The sequence below is a fragment of the Calonectris borealis genome, chromosome 1, assembly GCF_964195595.1.
Source record: "Calonectris borealis chromosome 1, bCalBor7.hap1.2, whole genome shotgun sequence".
Taxonomy (NCBI): Eukaryota; Metazoa; Chordata; class Aves; order Procellariiformes; family Procellariidae; genus Calonectris; species Calonectris borealis.
Genome location: NC_134312.1, coordinates 146,425,563 through 146,444,838, shown reverse-complemented (window position 1 = coordinate 146,444,838; position 19,276 = coordinate 146,425,563). Strand labels below are relative to the sequence as shown.

General features: G+C 39.9%; 1 protein-coding gene across 1 annotated transcript in view; it reads right to left on the bottom strand.

Annotated features, from left to right (window-relative positions):
• The window catches only part of GABRB3 (gamma-aminobutyric acid type A receptor subunit beta3), a 111,004-nt gene that overhangs the window by 23,214 nt on the left and 68,514 nt on the right, over positions 1-19,276 (bottom strand). The window contains exons 4-6 of the mRNA XM_075134917.1: positions 7,442-7,662; positions 1,683-1,765; positions 438-575 (exon numbers count right to left, since the gene is read on the bottom strand). Of these exons, the coding sequence (XP_074991018.1) occupies positions 438-575; positions 1,683-1,765; positions 7,442-7,662 (442 nt within the window). The remainder of the gene's footprint in view (positions 1-437; positions 576-1,682; positions 1,766-7,441; positions 7,663-19,276) is intronic.

Sequence of the window (19,276 nt, the reverse complement as noted above, 5' to 3'; positions counted from 1 at the left end):
ATATAAAAGACATTTTCATTCACTATACAACAACAAAACAAACATGCACTGAAAAGTTGCGGGGAGGTGTTCATAAAAACCATGGCTTTTTGACCTAGTATGCCAAAACATACTTATGTATGATCAGTAACCCTGTAGGCTACATTTAAACTGATGATTCAGAGGCGAATGACTTCATATTTATTTAGATCATAGATATTTAGGTATCTGGTTAAGCATCATCACACACACACACAAAAAAACCCAGAAAGATAAACAAGAAATGCTATTTCATGGACCCCTGCCTCCAGGCTTTATCAAGTAAATAATTTCTTTAGCCAAACACACAACACAGACTATATATAATTATGATTAATAATGATTAATTATGATTAATAAAACAGTAATTGTCATGCACAAGGAAATTAAATACTACATACGCAAATGACAATACTTGCCTGTGGCAAAGACAACATTCTTTGACACCAGTCTATATTCCACGATGGAGAACTGAGGAAGCTCAATCCTCTCCACGCCAGTGACCGCGTTATCTCCACCCCTCCAGTAGAACTCTATGTCATCGGTTGTGTAGCCATCTGTAGGCAAAGCAGGAGAGTAAGTCAGAAATAACAGCAGACTCAAATGTAGCTTCAAACACAGTACACGCAGTTTGTCATTGGAGACAATGAAAAGAACCAGAACAGCTGGAGTGGTGTATGGTATTTTGTTCTGTATGCCTACAGGAAGGTGTCCTAAAGAGCCATGCCATTACAGTTTGCACGGGAATTTGAGGCAAAATAGTCTCTTTTCTTTCCTTTTTTTTTTTTTGTTATCACTCTCATAAGATTCACATAAGGATTAATGGCCCCAACAAGACAGAAAATGCTACCCAATAATCTGCAAAATTGCAGATTAGCATGATTTAAGACACCATACGCATTTAGCATGGAAACCAAGTGTATATTTATGCTGATAAGCACCAGAAGAAGGTGGATTATTCAATGAATACAGACAAACATAATTGGGGCAGATCTTTTCCACTCACACCAAAAAGTGTGAGTCGCACCATTTCCACTAGCTTCTGTAGGACTACAGCTGAATATAGAATATATATACTAGTATTTTCTGTATATGGCCCACAATCTCCAGCCAGTAGCAGAAAAGAAGCAGGAACTCTTGAAGCGCAAATATACATCTGAATATTGCAATCCTAGGACATGACTAGGTGGAAGAGAAAATCTGGTTCTGTTTGGAACACAATTGCAAATCATAAATGGGGCTGATCTGAAAGCCCAGGGGGGTCCTGCAGCAAGACCATCCATGCATAATAAAGCCTAATGAAAGAAAATGGTATCACAGTGTTTGCTCTCTTGACAATAAATCTGATTAAAATATGAACATTCATTCTCTTGTGTTGAAGATAAGCATCCAGTCACTGCCTCTGCCAAGTCAGGTTGGAGCAATAAATGACTTCATTCTGTCCTAAATCCATTTTTCTAGGATGTATCCATCCATCTAGAAATGGACGACCCCCTACATTTTTCTAAGTCAATAATAAAGTAATAAGTCAAATAAACAAACAAACAAAAAATGCAAAGAGTGATAACTACATGACTCACATAGTGTTTATAGACACCAGTGTAAATATAAAAGAAAAACTGCCCCATATCTGAACTAGGTTTTGCATTTTCATATGTACATACAGCTTTCTATTTCCAGAGTACAGTTTTGTTCATCTAATGGATATCTTCTCAAGTCCATCATACAAGCTGCAGTGGTTGTGATTCTGAAATACAAACATCAAATAGAATTACTGTACAGCCAGTAATCCAGGTTTTGTTGGTGGTGTTGTTTATTTTTCAAAGTGAGGACTCTCTGAAGAATAGCTTACAATAATTGAGAATCTGGTCCACAGTTTTACATGGACCAGCAGCTTAATACAACAGCGGTTACACTGACTGCAATGGAGCAACTCACTGTGACTTACCCTTATGCAACCAGTCCCTTTGGGGTTCAGTGGACCTATCCACATATGCAAATATTACACAAACATTTGCTGAGATTAAAAAATATGACTCTATATCAGAAAATGTGAAGTGAAAAAAGTCAAATGTCAAAATTATTAAGAGCTGTGTGAATAACTGATTCCTTGGTTTTGCGGCAGCTCTAGAAAAAACCTGAAATGTTGAAACAATGTCCTAAGTTCAGCAAAATGCTTAATTTCAAAGTTGAGTATATTTCTCTAGTTTTCAAAAGTAAATTAAAGAGGATTTTGTAATGAAGTACCATATTGAATTTTAAATTTTCTCCCCAAATAACAATGTATTTTTGCTTCTCTATTTCCAATGCAGGCAATTTAGCATACTAAGGATTAATTTGCAAAACACTTCACTATTGATGAATCTGCATTTTTCATCAAGCCCTTGCATATCTTCCATATAGGAGTGTCAACAATACACATGCACAACCAAAACAATTTTATTAACAGCTTCACACAGCATTGGCACTTTATCTTTAAATTAATGGATTTATATACTTGTATTAACTTTTAGACAGATATAACCATATTCTCATGATTAATCTTCAGTGTATTTCAGTGTTTTGCTGAATCACAGCCTTCATCAAGAGTATGTACATTATTATGCATCATTTTCTTTATAATGGCTTCATATAAATTTCACATTTAAATTACCTTCTGGGCCTGACTAGGTCCATTCCTTACTGATCCTTCTCTGATATAAAGAAGAGATGGACCTTGTACACAGTTAGTTCCGAAACAAGTAATATTCTGCTGATAATTTATGTTAATAATACAAAAGGGGAAATGCCTTAAATGTACCTCTAAAAGCTAGAACCCTCAATGTTAAGGCTTTGTCCATGTGTTTTCTCCACTTTGAAGCTTTCTCTTTAATCCCTTAACCTTCTGAAGTTACAGTCTTCTAATCTGGTAAACTACTTTTACTTTAAAATTCAGGGGCAACATTTCAAGAAGAGAAAAGTAGTTAGGTGCCTTTCTTCAACTCTTTCACACTAAAAAAAACCTCCTGTAGTTATTGTGAACGTCCTATCCAATTTCCCAGAAAAGGAACGAAAGAATGCTTATCCTTAGCTTATAGGTTATTTCAGATAGATAACGACATAATATCCAAAGGAAGGGATTAAGACCATTACAACTATCCCATAGGACAACAGAGGCTACCCTTCTCTGACTGAGAAGGTGCTTTTGCAAGAAAATATTACGTCTTTGCACAGGGAGAGACAGTTGTATGAGCACAAGGCAATGGATGAGCTAGGAGAGGAAAAAGCTCGAGGATCTGTTACTCAGCATATCTTCTCACTTGCGTTCCTACCAGGAGCCAGTGAGAAAGGCACACAGTTGATCTTTGTCTTTCCCAGCCTTCTCTATGGCACAATCATGTCTCTGCCACTGCTGTTCACTCTGAATGCCCTTCTGTTAGTCCCGTAGGCTTTCAGGTACCAAGTACTGTATCACAGGAGGATGCTTAGGTCAACCTTCCTCCAGCTGCCTGCTGGGAGATGTTCTAGTTCCTCTGTTAACACATGTCCCAGTGGGCAGGAATAGTTTACAAACAGCAATTCCTCAGCTGCTCTGCAGTTTAGGACGAGAGGAAATGGCCTCAAGTTGCGCCAAGGGAGGTTTAGATTGAACATTAGGAAAAATTTCTTTACTGAAAGAGTGGTCAGGCCTTGGAACAGGCTGCCCAGGGAAGTGGTGGAGTCACCATCCCTGGAGGTATTTAAAAGACGTGTAGATGAGGCCCTTAGGGACATGGTGTAGTGGGCATGGTGGTGTTGGGTTGACGGTTGGACACGATGATCTTAGAGGTCTTTTCCAACCTGTATGATTCTATGATTCTATGATTCTATGATTCTATGTCTTCTCTGCAGTCAACCTTTGCAAGTGCCCTTCTGGACCCCCAAGCAAGGTGCTAGACACAGGGCTATTAATTATGGAGATGAATGTCTCCTCAATATGATGTCTACTAGCAGCTCTAGCTAAGCATATAAAACTAGGACTAGCCTAGGGTCTTAGAGGAGAAAACTTTGTCTTAAAACTGTGATCATTGATGAACATTTTACATTACAAGGTCTTAGCACTGATCAGCTTTACAAAGCCATACGGATTGTGCAACCAAATGATCTTGCTCCTGAGTCAATTGGTAACTGTGCTCAAAGTAAAACAAGCAGGCACACTTGGGCATTGCTGCTATGAGGTTTCTATCCCATGCTTCAGTACATTCACCTACGCTAGCATAGGGCTCATTTAAGATCCTGCAGCAGAATCCACATGAGCTAAGCTGATACAAGCGGGAGTGTGGTACCAGGATCTTTACTATTATGTTGTATAACTAGCTTTAAATACAGAAAACATGCACTTACAAATGATTAATTTGACAGAATTATCAAAAATTATGCAGCTGGCAAACCTGAGTGCTCAGAGGTCCCTCCTGAATGAATGTCCAAGCAACCAAATTTAACTTGCACAAATGCTCACCAAAATCAAATGTTAATTGCTCAGGCTTGTGCACACTCCCAAGAAGAGCAGGTTTATTTTTTATGGGATGGGATGCTGCGTGACACAGCAGGACAACAACGTTTCAAGAACTCATCATCACAGCAGCGACAGAGAAACAATTACGAGCCAGACAAAGATAAAGCGGTACACAGATACACATACATTTTGGGTGAAAGCAATACACAAAGGAAATATTTTTAATTGTTTAAAATTCCCTACTCCAGTTATCTGTCCTCTGGATATAGCTTGTCTTACCCTTCTCTGCTACTTTATTACTGGGCTGATTGCCTTTGATTATATTGCTATATTGCATAGGAACCCCACCTGTGATGTGCTGGGGGGTGCTGCACAAACAGCTGACAGAAGGATATTTTCTGTCCCCCAAAAGTTTACCATATAAATCAGTCTAAGCAATATAAATACTTCTTATGTGACTAGGTCACAGTCCTGATGGCTAATTTGATCCTCTTTTCACCTTGATACAGAAATACATTCATCCAAAAAAGAACAGAAATAAGTGCAGTTGCCTTGTCTGACCGATCACAACTAACCTTTTCACCTTGCAAACATTCATGTTTTATATACAGGTGATAACTATGTGAGTCCTTTCAGATAAAATACGTATATTCCTCCATTCTATTTATTTATAACATTTAGCATTGTACTGCCCGAGAAGAAGAGGTCTATATATGGCAAACACACAAGCAGTCGGAAAGACTCTATTTTTGATCCCCAGTCTATAATGTCATTATTTCTTTTTTGGCGTATTATGAAAAAAGCTGTTGTACCATCATATGTCTTGTATATTGTTCTGAACAAGGTCAGTATCTTGCCCAAAGAAAAAAATTCCCCAGAAATGGGTTGAACTTCAAAAAGCTTCTGTCCCATTCCCCCACTCTCATAGACTTTTGCTGCGGTAGCAAACTTCTTTCTCTGAAGTAGAGAGAAACCTTGGATAACTGGAGGTCAGGTCTTTCAAAACTATGATAAATTCTACATTGTTCAGAAGAGAACACAGAGCCAGTGTGGCCTCGGGATCACTTTCGTTACATATTTTTTGAGGAACTGCTTTGCACCATGGATGTTCTATAATGGGCTGCAACCCTCCAAAATTTCCCTTATTATTCTCAGTGACCCTGTGTTTTGTGGCACATAAAACTCCAGGTTCTGGTCTCAGCCCACGGGATGAATCACTGTCTGCAGACTGCGGCTTGAGGCCAATGCCATCGGGATGCTCTGAAGCCACAAGACAAGAAGACAGGCAGAGCAACACAAAGCTCAAGTCTTTAAATCAATGGAGTTAAGGCTCAGATATTTTCTTCTTTCTGATCACAATGTCCTGTATTTTGCCAAGATTTAATTTCAGACAGTTATCCTTCATTAAGTAACTCAGCTGCTTCACCCCATGGATATGAGACTCTGGATATTGCATGCTTTCAGAGGAAAGGGAATGGAAAGAAGTGTGCCACACATGAGCCACTGGTGAAATCCCTGCTAAACAAATACTCTATCAAGTGAAATCCAATCTACTTGTGGACATTTACGTTTTGCAGAAGCAGCAGCTAATATATTCAAATACACTGTTTTATGACAGATAATCCTCACCTGAATGACTCCAAATGTTTTTAGAGTGTAACAGAAAGACTTCTATACATTATTATGATCACAAGAGTTCTAATCTCTATTGCTTTTTTATTACATTGCTTGTGGGGATGGTTCTTGAGATAAAGGAAACAAAAATATCTTGCATCATTTTTTGACATTTAACTACTTGTGGAAAGAATCCTAAACCTGCAGTGTTCCATATTGGGTCAATAAGCATGCGAGATGAAAGCCTCCTTTTGCTAAAAACACGTTAATTATAGAGACAACATTTCCTGAACATCCCAAACTTCTTTCAAGTTTCATAATAGGCTGAGTATGTCTTTGTTTTGTCTAGGAAGATTCATCCAATTATAGTCCATACATGATATGTAATAGGAGTTGAAGAGGTGAGAGGCCAAGACTGAAGTCAGGTAAAAAGTTCAACTGTTGATAAAAAACAAAAGCAGGTAAACTAGTCATATAATCCATCTGCATCACTTTTCAGATCTCATTCATTTTTATACTAGGGACTCTTTATCCTGCACTACGTATGTGCAGCAATCTTGAGTATTATCTATGCTTAAAAATACAAGAAACTTCTGATGATGGAAATGGAGCTTTCACTGACAAAGACTTGTTTTGCTGGTACAGTTTAAACCACTGGAGCAAATGGTGTAACCTGTCCAAAGAAAGCAACTTTTTGATACTACTGAGTCTTCCATTAAGATCTGTGCTGGTGTAATTATGTTTATTAAGGGAATGATTTTTCAGCATTCCTAACCATAAAAGCTATGACAGAAAACAAAGAAAACACAGCCTAAAATACGTAGAAAGTAGGATAATGTAAGGTCACTTTGTACCTCTGGTTTGAAATATACCACATTGCAGTGCTGATCCCTGTTTGAAGAAATCACCGAAGGTACCCATAGTCATGGTCTTGACTGTGGCTGACTCCATTCAACCACGGCTGCTTGCGGCTTTTTCTTTATTATAGACTACAGACACGTCAAGAGACAACATAAGCACCCACGTTCAATCTTACCGCCTGTTTTTTTGGACAGAATTTTCAGGTTTACAATTAATGCTTGCCTTTCTGCTTCCTATAGCCACCGGGCTTTCCAGACGTGGTGGCTCTACAGAAACACATAAAACCTGACTGAAGGCGCTTCTGGCAAAATTAAGGAATATCGAGTGTGTCATTTGTTTTCTACGGGCATCTTTCGGAGTTACAGGGAGGGTTACATAATACACTACCCAAAGTTTGTCATAACCCTGTACCGGGAAGCAAATATCAAGAATACATAACAACAGTGATTAAATCTTCATCATGGAAGTACAGACCTGAGGCCGTAAAGCACCGTTCCATCCGGGTGAAGGCGAATCATTCGATTCTTCACGGTAACGCCATGCACAAATGATTTCTTGTCATTTAAGAAGTAAGTGTCAGGCACCCAGAGTTGATCTGCCACTCGGTTATCAAGCGTCAGGTTGAGAGGTATGCCAGCGTAAGCCAACCTCTTATCTCTCCAGTACTGTTGAAAATACATAGTCAAAGTGTAATCCTGGTGAGGAAAAAAACAAAAGCACAACAGTCAATCGTACTTGGCATAACTAGAAAAATATTTTTTCCCCTGTCACTAACTTATGTTGCTGTTGACTTAATTTAATTTTAAATATTTTTTAGAAAAAAAAAGCTTAATAAAAACATCAAGTACTTCTATCACTTATTAAATAATTCTAATAATTCAAGTATCACTCCAGTCTAAGGGAGCATTTCAAATCTTAAGAAATTCAGCTATTATTGGTATATTTTATCCTGCTCCTCCATTTCTTTCATTTAGTCTCCCTGACAACTACTGAAAATTATGTTGTTTGTGGAATGATACATGGGGTAATAGGTAAATACCGCCATCTTCCCCATTTTTAAAACTGATAGATGAACGGAAAATCATTCACAGTATCTTGAAGTAGTATGTAAAATTGTATGTGAAAAATAAGCTGCAAAGATGTTGTCTATACATATGCCTTTGTGTGAGACTGCATCTTGCAGTGACGTAAAGATTTTCTCATCAACAGGCTACACTGGTACTTAGAAGAACAGTAAATTGCAGCAAAATCCTACTAATGTCAATATTTGGTTTTTATAACTTTGTCAGTTAAGGTTCATGATGTCTGCTAAGAACCTTATAAGTGACCACTAACACAAGAGCCTAAAAATGGATACAGAAGTCTAAAACATCCATTTTAAAATTCTTTATTTCATTTCAGAATTTGCTAACTTGACTTGGTCATGTTGTAATAACGCTATATTGAAACACTTTGAAAGTCTTAGACAATAAGCCTCATTCATTAGCTTCATGGTACTATTAAAAAAAATAAAATACAGGAACATTTTAAAGTTAAGACAACAAAATCGAAAAGAAAAAAAATCACACAAAATAGCAAATTTCCTGTTAGAAAGAAAAACTTTTGTCTTTTCTCTCCCTCATAACTGTCAAAGAGTGGAAGGACATTTTCATTTTTAGAAAGCCTGTTTTTATGCATGAAATAAAAAAAGTGAACATCTGAAAATAATACTTTCTCATATATGGAAATTAATGTTTACAATTAAAGAAAACACTGGGTTTAGGTCTCATAATATTGCCGTATTTACCAATGAAAAAAAATGAGACGGTAAGTACAGGCCATTAAAACTCTGATTTTCAAATTACAGAAGTGCTCTAAATGATAAAACTCTTCATGAAACTCTTCACAAAACACTGAGAAATTTATGTGCTCTCCGAACACATTTAAATATTTAGCGGCAGGTGTGCAAGCCACAGGATACCTGCATTTGCATCTGGTTCTACAAGCTGGTGATGCAAAACCCCTCAGGCTTGCTGCTTGTTTGGGAAAAGGATGCTCAGGCTTTCCAAGTACAGCTGTTGGGAACAGTCCATTCTTGTAATGGGTTTTGTGTGGAGACAACGCAATTTCAGACACTGATCCTGCTCTGCTTCTCTCAAGCCCTACAGCCTTTCCTTGAAATCACATGAAACTTGAGCATGCCTTTCACACTCAGAGCCTTTGTCTTTTTTATTCAGTGATTCATTCTCTTTAATGAGGGAGCTGCTATAGCTTTAAGAAATCAATTTTAATTGCTCAGAAAAATAAATCATTATAGATATCAAGGACAAGCTGTTCCCATTTTAGGAAACTAATAGGAGACCTTTGAAAACAAAAGGCCGCGGTGATGGGAGAAAGGAGCCCGTGTGGAACTGCCTGGAAGGAAGCTCATTCTTCAAAACTCAAATCCAACACGACTGCTCAGGAGAACGTGCTCCGACCTTTTGGTCGGAAGCTTTCTTCGGTGGGACTAATCGTCCCTGCTCATCGCTGAATGGGGTACATGCTACACTGGGTGCAGTTGCCTCACTCCCATTAGCACATCAGGAAGACCACATCTCTCCTCATATTCTCTGCAACCAATTTTCTGACACTGATGCATTAGAATGAATATCCTCTACCAGCTCCGTTTCACCTTACTTAGAGCTTGTTTCTATCAACGTTCAAAATTTCCGATGTGCTTGGCTTCTATAACGGTTTGCACATCAATGTGAAGAAATTGGGGATTATAAAAGCTGTGGACACATGAGCAGTACACCAAAAGCTCACTATGTATAAATGCACAATATATGCATAAAATAATGCAAAACAGAAATAAAGAGATGGGCTGGCACAGCACAGCATTGAAAGAAGTGAACCAGCTAGCCGTAAAATGTAAGAGAAGCAGTACATTTGAGCAGAAGAGAGCTTTAGGCTAGGCTCCTTTTTCCTTTGGCTTGAGATAAAATACATGTTAACAGCTAACGAATAGAGTAATTAACGAGCTAAGTAAAACATATGTAACAACACAAGCAGTAATAGCCTGTCATTTTATTTGTTTATTTAACTAAAATTTACTATGGCAGGGAACAACAGAGAAAAAAGTTTTCAAATTGCACATAGAAACAGCAACATCCAGCAAACATTAAGAATTTTCAGTGTCTTGACTGAAAGACAAACTTCCAAAATACATCCTCTAAGGCACAAATTTCATTAGTGCTTTCTCAATTAACTTTCACTTCTTATTTCATCTTAACTTTAAATAAAAAACTCTAGCTATACGTCTGCTAATGTATATGACTGTACTTGCAGGTATTGAAAGTGATGAAAGTTATTTTAAAAAAAAAAGTACATTATTGCATGCAAAATATCAGCTCATTCCCAGTTCTTCGCTTGGTATCTACTAAGGAAAATGCTCACGCAGCATCTTCTGCAATGGCAATATACTATGCAGATGCACTGACACATCTGCCTTTGAACAACACTTTGTTGTTCAAACCCCACTTTGAACAACAGACATGGCAGAAATAAAGTGCCCAAGAAAGCATGTGTGCTACCACACACCTTGAAGGATCACTGTACATTTGTGCTCTGTCAGCCTGACCTGCTCTGAAGATGACGGGACAGAAAGAATGAATATGAACCATGCTTGTTCATCATCACACTTTTTCTGATAAGCTGAAAGCAAATCGCAGCAGCAAACTCGTATAGAACTGCACTGAAACTGCTTGGTCATGCAAGGAGCGATAAAATGAGCAAGAAAGGCCAGTTCTGTAGGGCGGCTCTCACCACCAGCAGAAACTAAGCTTATTAAAACCCATGAGGATGTCAGCTCTCATTCTTTGATTAGCTAATTTGCTAGGCTTTGTACCTGTAAAGGAAGTTTTCCCCTTTTCTATACTCCAGAGGAAAATGCAAAAACGGTTTGAGTGTGGACTGGGAAAAACGGACTAGGTAAAATGAGAAAATTGACCTTCTACCCCCAGGTAAGCAGCCTACAAAGTTTATTAAGGGCTACCTTCCTCCAGGGGAGCTTATGATGACTAGCTCTGATGTAGAGGTCAAGAGGGTAGATGTCTAAAGCAAGAAGAGATTAATCCCGCTACAGCTACTGTATTAGGGTGCTATTATATGTCAAAGATGACACAGAGCTGCCAGCTTTAGGAAATTCTAACTACCGCACAGAGCAGCCGACAATTTCCTCAGCAGCAAAGGCCTCCATAAATCATATTTTTTTCCCACACAATACCATGCCATATCCAAGGTCCTCCTTCCCCCTCTCCAGTTCCTCACAGTAATAGATGCTTCAGGTCAAGAATGGTAACAAAATCACTCAAAGCCCTGACAGAAAGACAAACACCGTGCTTCTGAAGCACAGGAGAAATGTTCTCAAAATGGGAAAAGCCGGACTGCACAGGCAACATGAGCTTTCTTTTGTGTATTCAAAGACCATGGAACATCCAACAAGGATAAAGAACAGTGACGAGCATCCTTGATTTTCTAGCACTGCAGCAATGCCACCAATGTAAAGAAAGGCACACAGAAAGGTGTGTTTTCCCTGGGGAAAAAAAAATAAAAGAAAAAACTCAAATAGTAGATAATATTTGGGAAGGAATTTAGATACAGTGGTAAAGAGGCCTATATCGCAACTTAAATAGAGCATAATATATCTGTATTCTTCGTGTGTATTATCTGTGATTTCAAAACATCTTAGGCAAGAATTACAGAGACTCACAAATATTATATGGTGCTAACCACGTACAAAGAAACTTTAAAGTGATTTCTACATGATATTCTATACGTGATTTCTACATGACTGAACATACCATGTAGGAAGCACAACTATGATTTAACTATAAAGCCAGGCAGAAAGTATTATGATATGCTACTGTACAGTACCTAATGCACTGACTATAGGACTAATGAACAATAAATATTAATATGCTGTAATCTTAAAAGCAAACAATAATTTGTTTTCTATTACAGGGTTTGTTATCTTTAGCTTTTCTCTCCTGCACTCAATAAAAAGGAAAGAAAATTTTTTAAATATAGTTTGTTCATCAAAATAAAATTAGCAGCCTTATAGCAGCAATAATGCTCTAAAATTGACTATCACTGTTTACAGTCTTAGTGTGTTATGTATCAAGGATGTTAAAGTTTTCCATTAGCTGGAAAATGTTGTGTTTCTTCAAAATGACTGCTAGATAGAACACTATAATTAATAATTATGATGGAATACTGTTAATATGACACTTAATAAAAAGAAATGATTCATGCAAAATAAATAAATATACTGAAAATTACTGGAAATATTGGAAAAAGTAATGCAAAAAAGAGTTATTCCACTGCTTGGGAGGACAGCCTTGTATCTACTTGAAATGCAGATTCCTGTCTTAGATCTGCATTTGAATGTAAATTCACATCCTGGTTTTCTTGACCAACAGACAAATGTGATTATTACCATCGGCTTTTGGATTATTTATTTTTGATGAGTTAATAAGTAAATACTCATTCAGTGGATAAACAGATGTGTTGAAAATCCATGCCTTGTCTCCGTAAAACTTCAAGGTCCCTTCCCACACTTTCCACATAATTTCAAAAATTAGATAAGGCTGCTGTAGTATAAGGAGCTATTCCTGAAGCGTTGATGATTGAGTTACATTGTTCCCAATAAGCCCAAAGTGAGTTGCAAAGGCAAACTCATGAATCCTACGCTTTGACAATATAGCTGTAAATCTGTCCCCCTACTATCCACAGAAGAGACCTGAGAAATAGATTCATGCACACATTAATTCACATAGTTAAATATGAATATAATAAAGACATATTCAGAAACGCTAACCTTAGGAAGTCAGAATTTACCAGCAATACTAGTCAATCGTGTGAGATGACCACTTAAACATTTTTCTTAGCATTCAAAATTTTCTAAAAGCTTCAGCAACTTATTAAAGAAAAGATTTATTAGAGAAAAATTTACAATTTACCTGTTGACATTTTGATTTGCTGAACGTCTAAACTATACATTACTTATTTAACTGTCAGTGAATGGAGAAAATCACTAAAGTCTATTCTTCTGCTAAGTCTTTTACAAGCAAACCGTCTCATTAGAACCTCTCTGGTGTTAGATGTAGTTCATGAGCAGCCTGAGTGAAGATTTGTGCATGCACACAGACACACACACCCTACCCCACCAAAGCACCTTTCTGTAATGTTTCTTGGTCTACCTGCTGTTACACTCAAGATTCATCTCACCTATAAGATCCCGATCCAGGCTTCCCTCTGGCACCACTCAAAAACCCCATAATAATGACCGGTTGAAAACATGGCACATGTTTTCCCAAGCATGTGGCTAACATACTCTTCTGTTAAGAAAATGCAATGCTAAAGCAGCTCAATTACACTGATTTCACTGTGACCCTCCATATATCCATGTTGTCTTGGTATCCTTTCTACCAAATTACCATGATTTTTTTCCTCTTCTACTGAAACACACAAGGATGATGTTATAAATAGATATAAGGAAATATTTAGCCTCCAAGAAACCATTTGATGCTGCAAAATAAAGTTTTCCAAATAAATGTATGATTGCATGGGTCTTTCCTGCCCTCTCATACCCTCTGGCTCAAGAGTTTCTGTCTCCACCGCAACCACAGTGCCTTCTCCAAAGAGCCTGTCCCCCACCGAGCAACTCTGGGTGCTCCGAGGAGGGTTGCCATACCAACCAGTGCTCTGCTTTCTGCAGGCAAAGGGAGCACGGTTGACATAGCAACTGGCCAAAGCAGCTTCTCCCCAGCTTTTCGGGGACAGGTGGTGGTCACTGCAACAGAAGAGAAGCTTCTCAACAGGAATGAAGGGAGCAGCCAGGTGCCCTCGGTGGGTACTGCCCCACCGCACCGTCCTGCCATGGCCATGGGAGCTTCCTCTTCAAAAGCTGGGTATTGGCTTTTCTCTTTATGTGTTCCTCTGCCCACAACAATCTGACGGGGACGCCTTCACGCTCTTGGGGTGTTCTCTCATCCGAACATCAGAGGACACCAGCTGACAAGGAAGCAAATGCTTGGGCTGAGCTTTGGTAGGCAAATACAGAGACAGAAGGAAGTTCCTAAAAATATTTCAGTTCAGGGACATAAATCAGGACAATAAGAAGTCAGTCTGGGCTATTTAATCCTTGACAGATGGGGGTGGGGGGGAAAATACTTAAATATTCCTTCTCTGATTCAGAGTATCACAGATATTACAACACCATAGGCTTCTCAGTAATCAGGAGTTTCTATTCCCAAAGGACTGATCAAAGAAAAACATACACCTTTACACATCAAGGGTATCATACTCTCTGATCTGGTGGCAGAAAACTGTCTAAAAGAAGTATGGTCTTTCACCACACTCCTGAAGATCTGTCCAAATATTATGTGGCAAATTGCAATCAAAATCCACTTGATGATGGACAGATACAACATAAAATTCAACATCTGATGGAGCCCTCCTAAAAAAGAGCAATAGAAATGTCAAATGTTTAGATGTTATACTTGAAAATTCTGGAAGAGACCAAGTCAGAAAAAACCCCGCCTTAAAAAAAAAGACTTGTAAGAAAGAAAAATAATCCCAGGCTCAGTGAGGCACTGAACTTGCTTCATGAAACACAAGTTTGTTTATTTTAGAACTGACAGGACCTCAAGAAAACAGGTACATTTAATTGCACTAATTGAAATCCTGCTAACAACCTACAGGAAAGAAAAAAATCAACTTCTATCAGCTGTCAGCTGGTTCCCACGATTGAGGCAGCTGACCTTAGAGAGATGGGAACTGACAACTAATGGATTGTGCCTCCTACACAGTAGCGGGATGTGCCACGAGTGAGTTGGAGAAACGAGCTAGTGCCCTAAAATCTTAAAGCGATGGGTTTTTTTTTTTCAGTTATGAGATATGAACAGAGGCTAAAAATTTGGGATCTATCAGGTATCGATTTTAGAGAATGAAGGACTTCTCACACTTCTACTTTGTTCTTGCAATAAATATACAAACTTATTTCTCTCTTTGACATTACTTGAATTATCAATAAAAATCTGGAAGGAAAAACAAAACTAAAAGAAAGCCCTATAAGTTGATATTATTTGTCATATTTGTTCAGGTCTTCCTATTTCTTAGACTATGGCACGCATAATTCTTTTAGTGTCTGCAAGGCGCTCCAGGACAGCGGGGTTGAACGTAGTTAAGAGCCTCCATAGCTGGGCATACACCCATGTTTTAAATACTGTGACCATAAATACACAGCTCCACGCCCCTCTTACTTGCTATGATTAAACATGAAAACCATCCAAAATAATTTCCAATAAACCCGTATATCAGATTGAAAAGTCCACAGTCTTTTTGTCACCATAAAATTGTAAAAGACCTTTTTAAAGGCACTCCAGAACTCGTATGATTTTTTTTAACCACTCCAGAGTTAAAAAATAAAACTGTATTTAGGAACAGAGAGCTAAGGGAAACATGCCCTTGAATGAAAACTGAAATACGTATCTGTTCACATCCACACTTTTTGGTTAAAAAAAGGAATATTTACTCCACTCTGGGGAGAACTTTTTAAATTTTCTCACCTCCAAACCTATTCATTTGCTGACTCTGGGAGCCAGCCAATCTCACTGGTAGCAGAGCAGCGAGGCTGATGCTCAAATTTCTACTTGCTGTCTGTGATTATCTGAACCACCAGATACTCTTACAGGAAATCCCACTCAGGACAGACACCATGAACAAAATGCCCTTTGAGAAAGAGAGTGAGAACATATTGACCATGAAATGCTTTTAAAATACGTTACTTGAAACATGATCCACGTATTTTTCAATATCGCGGCACACGCCATTTGAGTGTGCCAGGCCTGGAGGGCACCATCAGACCTTGCCGGCCCTGCTGGTCCCCTGGGGCTCCCCCAACTCTGCCCACAGCCCAGGACCCCATGTCAGCCCCCTCAGGGCTCCCTTCACCCTGCCCACAGCCCAGGAACCCATGTCCGCCCCCCGGGGCTGTCAGCCCCTGCCCCAGCAACACCACAGCAGGGCCGGCCTCCAGCTCCCCACAGCCCTGCCCTGCCTGCCATGGGTCCCACCAAGCCAAGCCCACAGGCCCATGTCCCGGCCTGGCCTCAGCCTGTCCCCGTCCCCAGAGAGGTGCCCGTCCCTCCTGGCTGGGGGTGGGAAGGCTCCTGGCTGCCGGGCCCTGCCCTGCTGCCCTCCATGGGGAGCCCCCGCCACTACGGACACCATGACAGATGTCCACAGCAACTGTGGCTCTTTATATGCAAACGGGCAGTTCATTGGGACCAGGATATTATGTTTCATTTTTGAGTAAGGAAATAAACTAGAGGAGATTTCTCTGCAATGGCAGAGAGTCGGAAAGGTGATCAGTGAACTGCCCTGCGCAGCCTATTCCCTTCCCTCCAGACACGTTACTTATGCTGCCAGCTTCCCTCACTTCGCCCTTTCACTCTATCAGTAATGCTAAATCCAACTTTACTTCTTGCAGGAACAAAACTGGGATGCATGCTAAGTCAAAAGGAAAACAATGCATTTGCTAAAAACTCATTACTGCGGGTAGGATAAACCCATCACATGCCACAGCTACCCTCATAAAACTTGGTAAAGCGCAAAACAAATAAATAAATGGGTAAAAAAAGCCAAACGCTGCATCCAAGAGGAAACTTTACAAGCATACGTGATACTCCTCTTGCTGTACAAAGAATTGCAAAAGAAGTGGAAAAGAGTGTGTCCTCTGCCAGTGCCCTTTAAAAAATTAGGCTGTGAGTGATGTTAAAGGGAAATGTCTTGCTGAGGGAGTGTCTCCTCTCCTGCAGGTGACCTGAACGCCCTGCAAAGACCTGCTAATGGTTTTTAGAATCAGGGAATCAAAATGCATCACTGCATAAAGAAAAATGAGGAGGGTTTCAAAATGCATCACTCCCCAACTCCTGAAGCCACAAACAGGACGGTCTAAACAACTGACATAAAACACGTGTTTAGTCAGAAATCTTCAAAAGCTTCCAGTTTCGGTAGCCAGATTTTTTAAAGCGGAGCTCTCTGATGACAGCACTCCCAGGGGTTTGTATCTACTGAGGATACTTACAGCAAAACTGATCCTGTAGTGGATAATGTGTTAGCTACTTTCCCCTTTGTGCAAACCTCTTGAAGTACAACAAGGCCAAGTGCAAGGTCCTGCACATGGGTTGGGGCAATCCCAAACACGGATACAGGCTGGGCGATGAGTGGATGGAGAGCACTCCATCCTCTCCCTGCGGAGAAGGACTTGGGGGTACTGGTGGATGAAAAGCTGGACATGAGCCAGCAATGTGCGCTCACAACCCAGAAGGGCAACCATACCCTGCATCAAAAGCAGCGTGGCCAGCAGGTCCAGGGGGGTGATTCTGCCTCTCTACTCTGCTCTGGTGAGACCCCACCTGGAGTCCTGCGTCCAGCTCTGGGGCCCCCAGCACAGGAAAGACATGGACCTGTTGGAGCGGGTCCAGAGGAGGGCCACAAAGATGATCAGGGGGATGGAATGCCTCTCCTATGAGGAAAGGCTGAGAGAGTTGGGGTTGTTCAGCCTGGAGAAGAGAAGGCTCTGGGGAGACCTTATTGCGGCCTTTCAGTACTTAAAGGGGGCCTAGAGGGAAGATGGGGAGGGACTCTTTATCAGGGAGTGTAGTGATGGGACGAGGATGTAACAGTTTTAAACTGAAAGAGATACTAGGAAGAAATTCTTTACTGTGAGGGTGGTGAGACACCGCAACAGGTTGCCCAGAGAAGTTGTGGATGCCCCATCCCTGGAAGTGTTCAAGGCTGGAAGAGGCTTTGAGCACGCTGGTCTAGTGAAAGGTGTCCCTGCCCATGGCAGTGGGGTTGGAACTAGATGGTCTTTAAGGTCCCTTCCGACCCACACCATTCTGTGATTCTACAGTTCTATGGTCTACATACAGTAACAATACTTTCCTTCAGGCTATTGCAGGCTATTTTCCGACATCAATGCGTATGTGCAATACAAGATACCCGCAAAGATAAAAAACTGTGAATGTATTTTACTGTATGTTTGCTTCAAGTAACTGAATGTAGAAGGAGCTACTCGTGTATTGCGACATTCCTCCTAGTGTGGTACCAACTGGAAGGACCGAAGGCAAGTATTTTTATTTCCTTGGAAGTTTGGTGAAAACACTGAGAATTTAAAACTCGGTTTATATACCTCCCTCACAGAAAGTGATTTTCCCTCACTAGACAGTTACTTTGATGTATGTAATGCTTCTCCTGCAGCAAAATTACTCATATAAATCTGTGCTAGGTGGACACACTGATTTCAAAGGAGGTCCTTGAATTCAGAAGTAAAGACACAGACCAGTTATTTAAAGAACCGGAGTCTTCCCTACCGCAGGTACAGCCTATAACAACTGCTCAATTACCTACCTAATTCATCTACTATTGTCAAATACCTCAGAAGGCAAAGTGCATTTAAGAGGCACGAAAACATTTTCCCCACGAGGCCTTTGGGTGAACAAAATGTGGCGGAGTAAAGGAGGACGAGCAAGCTACATTATATACCATTGCTTTCAGCCAGAGGTTAGTGTTCTGCAGAGCACCTCAGTTATGATAATCAGATGGCCTCCTCTAATACGAAAATTATATCCTTGATCATCTACCTCTGCTCTTGCTCCGGCAGTGCTTTTTCATGCTTGCTGGAGAATCAGTCCTTCAGACAACAGCGTAGGGATGAAGGGTTTGGATCCATCAGGAACCGGACAAACTTTGTACAAAGTCTGTACAGCAAAAATAGGATTCAGGTAAAGCTGCTGGAACTAAAAACCAGGAAGGCTACCAGACAAGGGGATTGAATTAAAGACTATAGGAAAGCCAACAAGTGCAGAAGAAAAACTGGCTTGGGGGATGAATCACAGACAGGTGAAATTAAAAAAGCTTTATATCCTTGAGAAAAAAATAAGGCAGAAGCTGGTAAAATTAATTTAGGACACAAGTTAAGCTCATTCTGCACCTAAAAATACCATTTAAAGATAGCATAGAAAAATATGCAACCAGATCAAATGCATATATGCTACTATTGAAATGCTCTAAGTTTTTAAATAAGACGAGGGAACTAGGATACCTAGTTTTAAGTGAGAATATTGACCTAATACGAGCATCAGAGACTCGATGGAAGGAAAGCAGTCAGTGAAAACCTGTAACATAAAACAAACTACATAGGCAAGAAAAAGAAGGATGTACTGTATGTTAACGAAAGCTTTGCATCAGATAGTTAACTGTACTGAATGTTACACATTA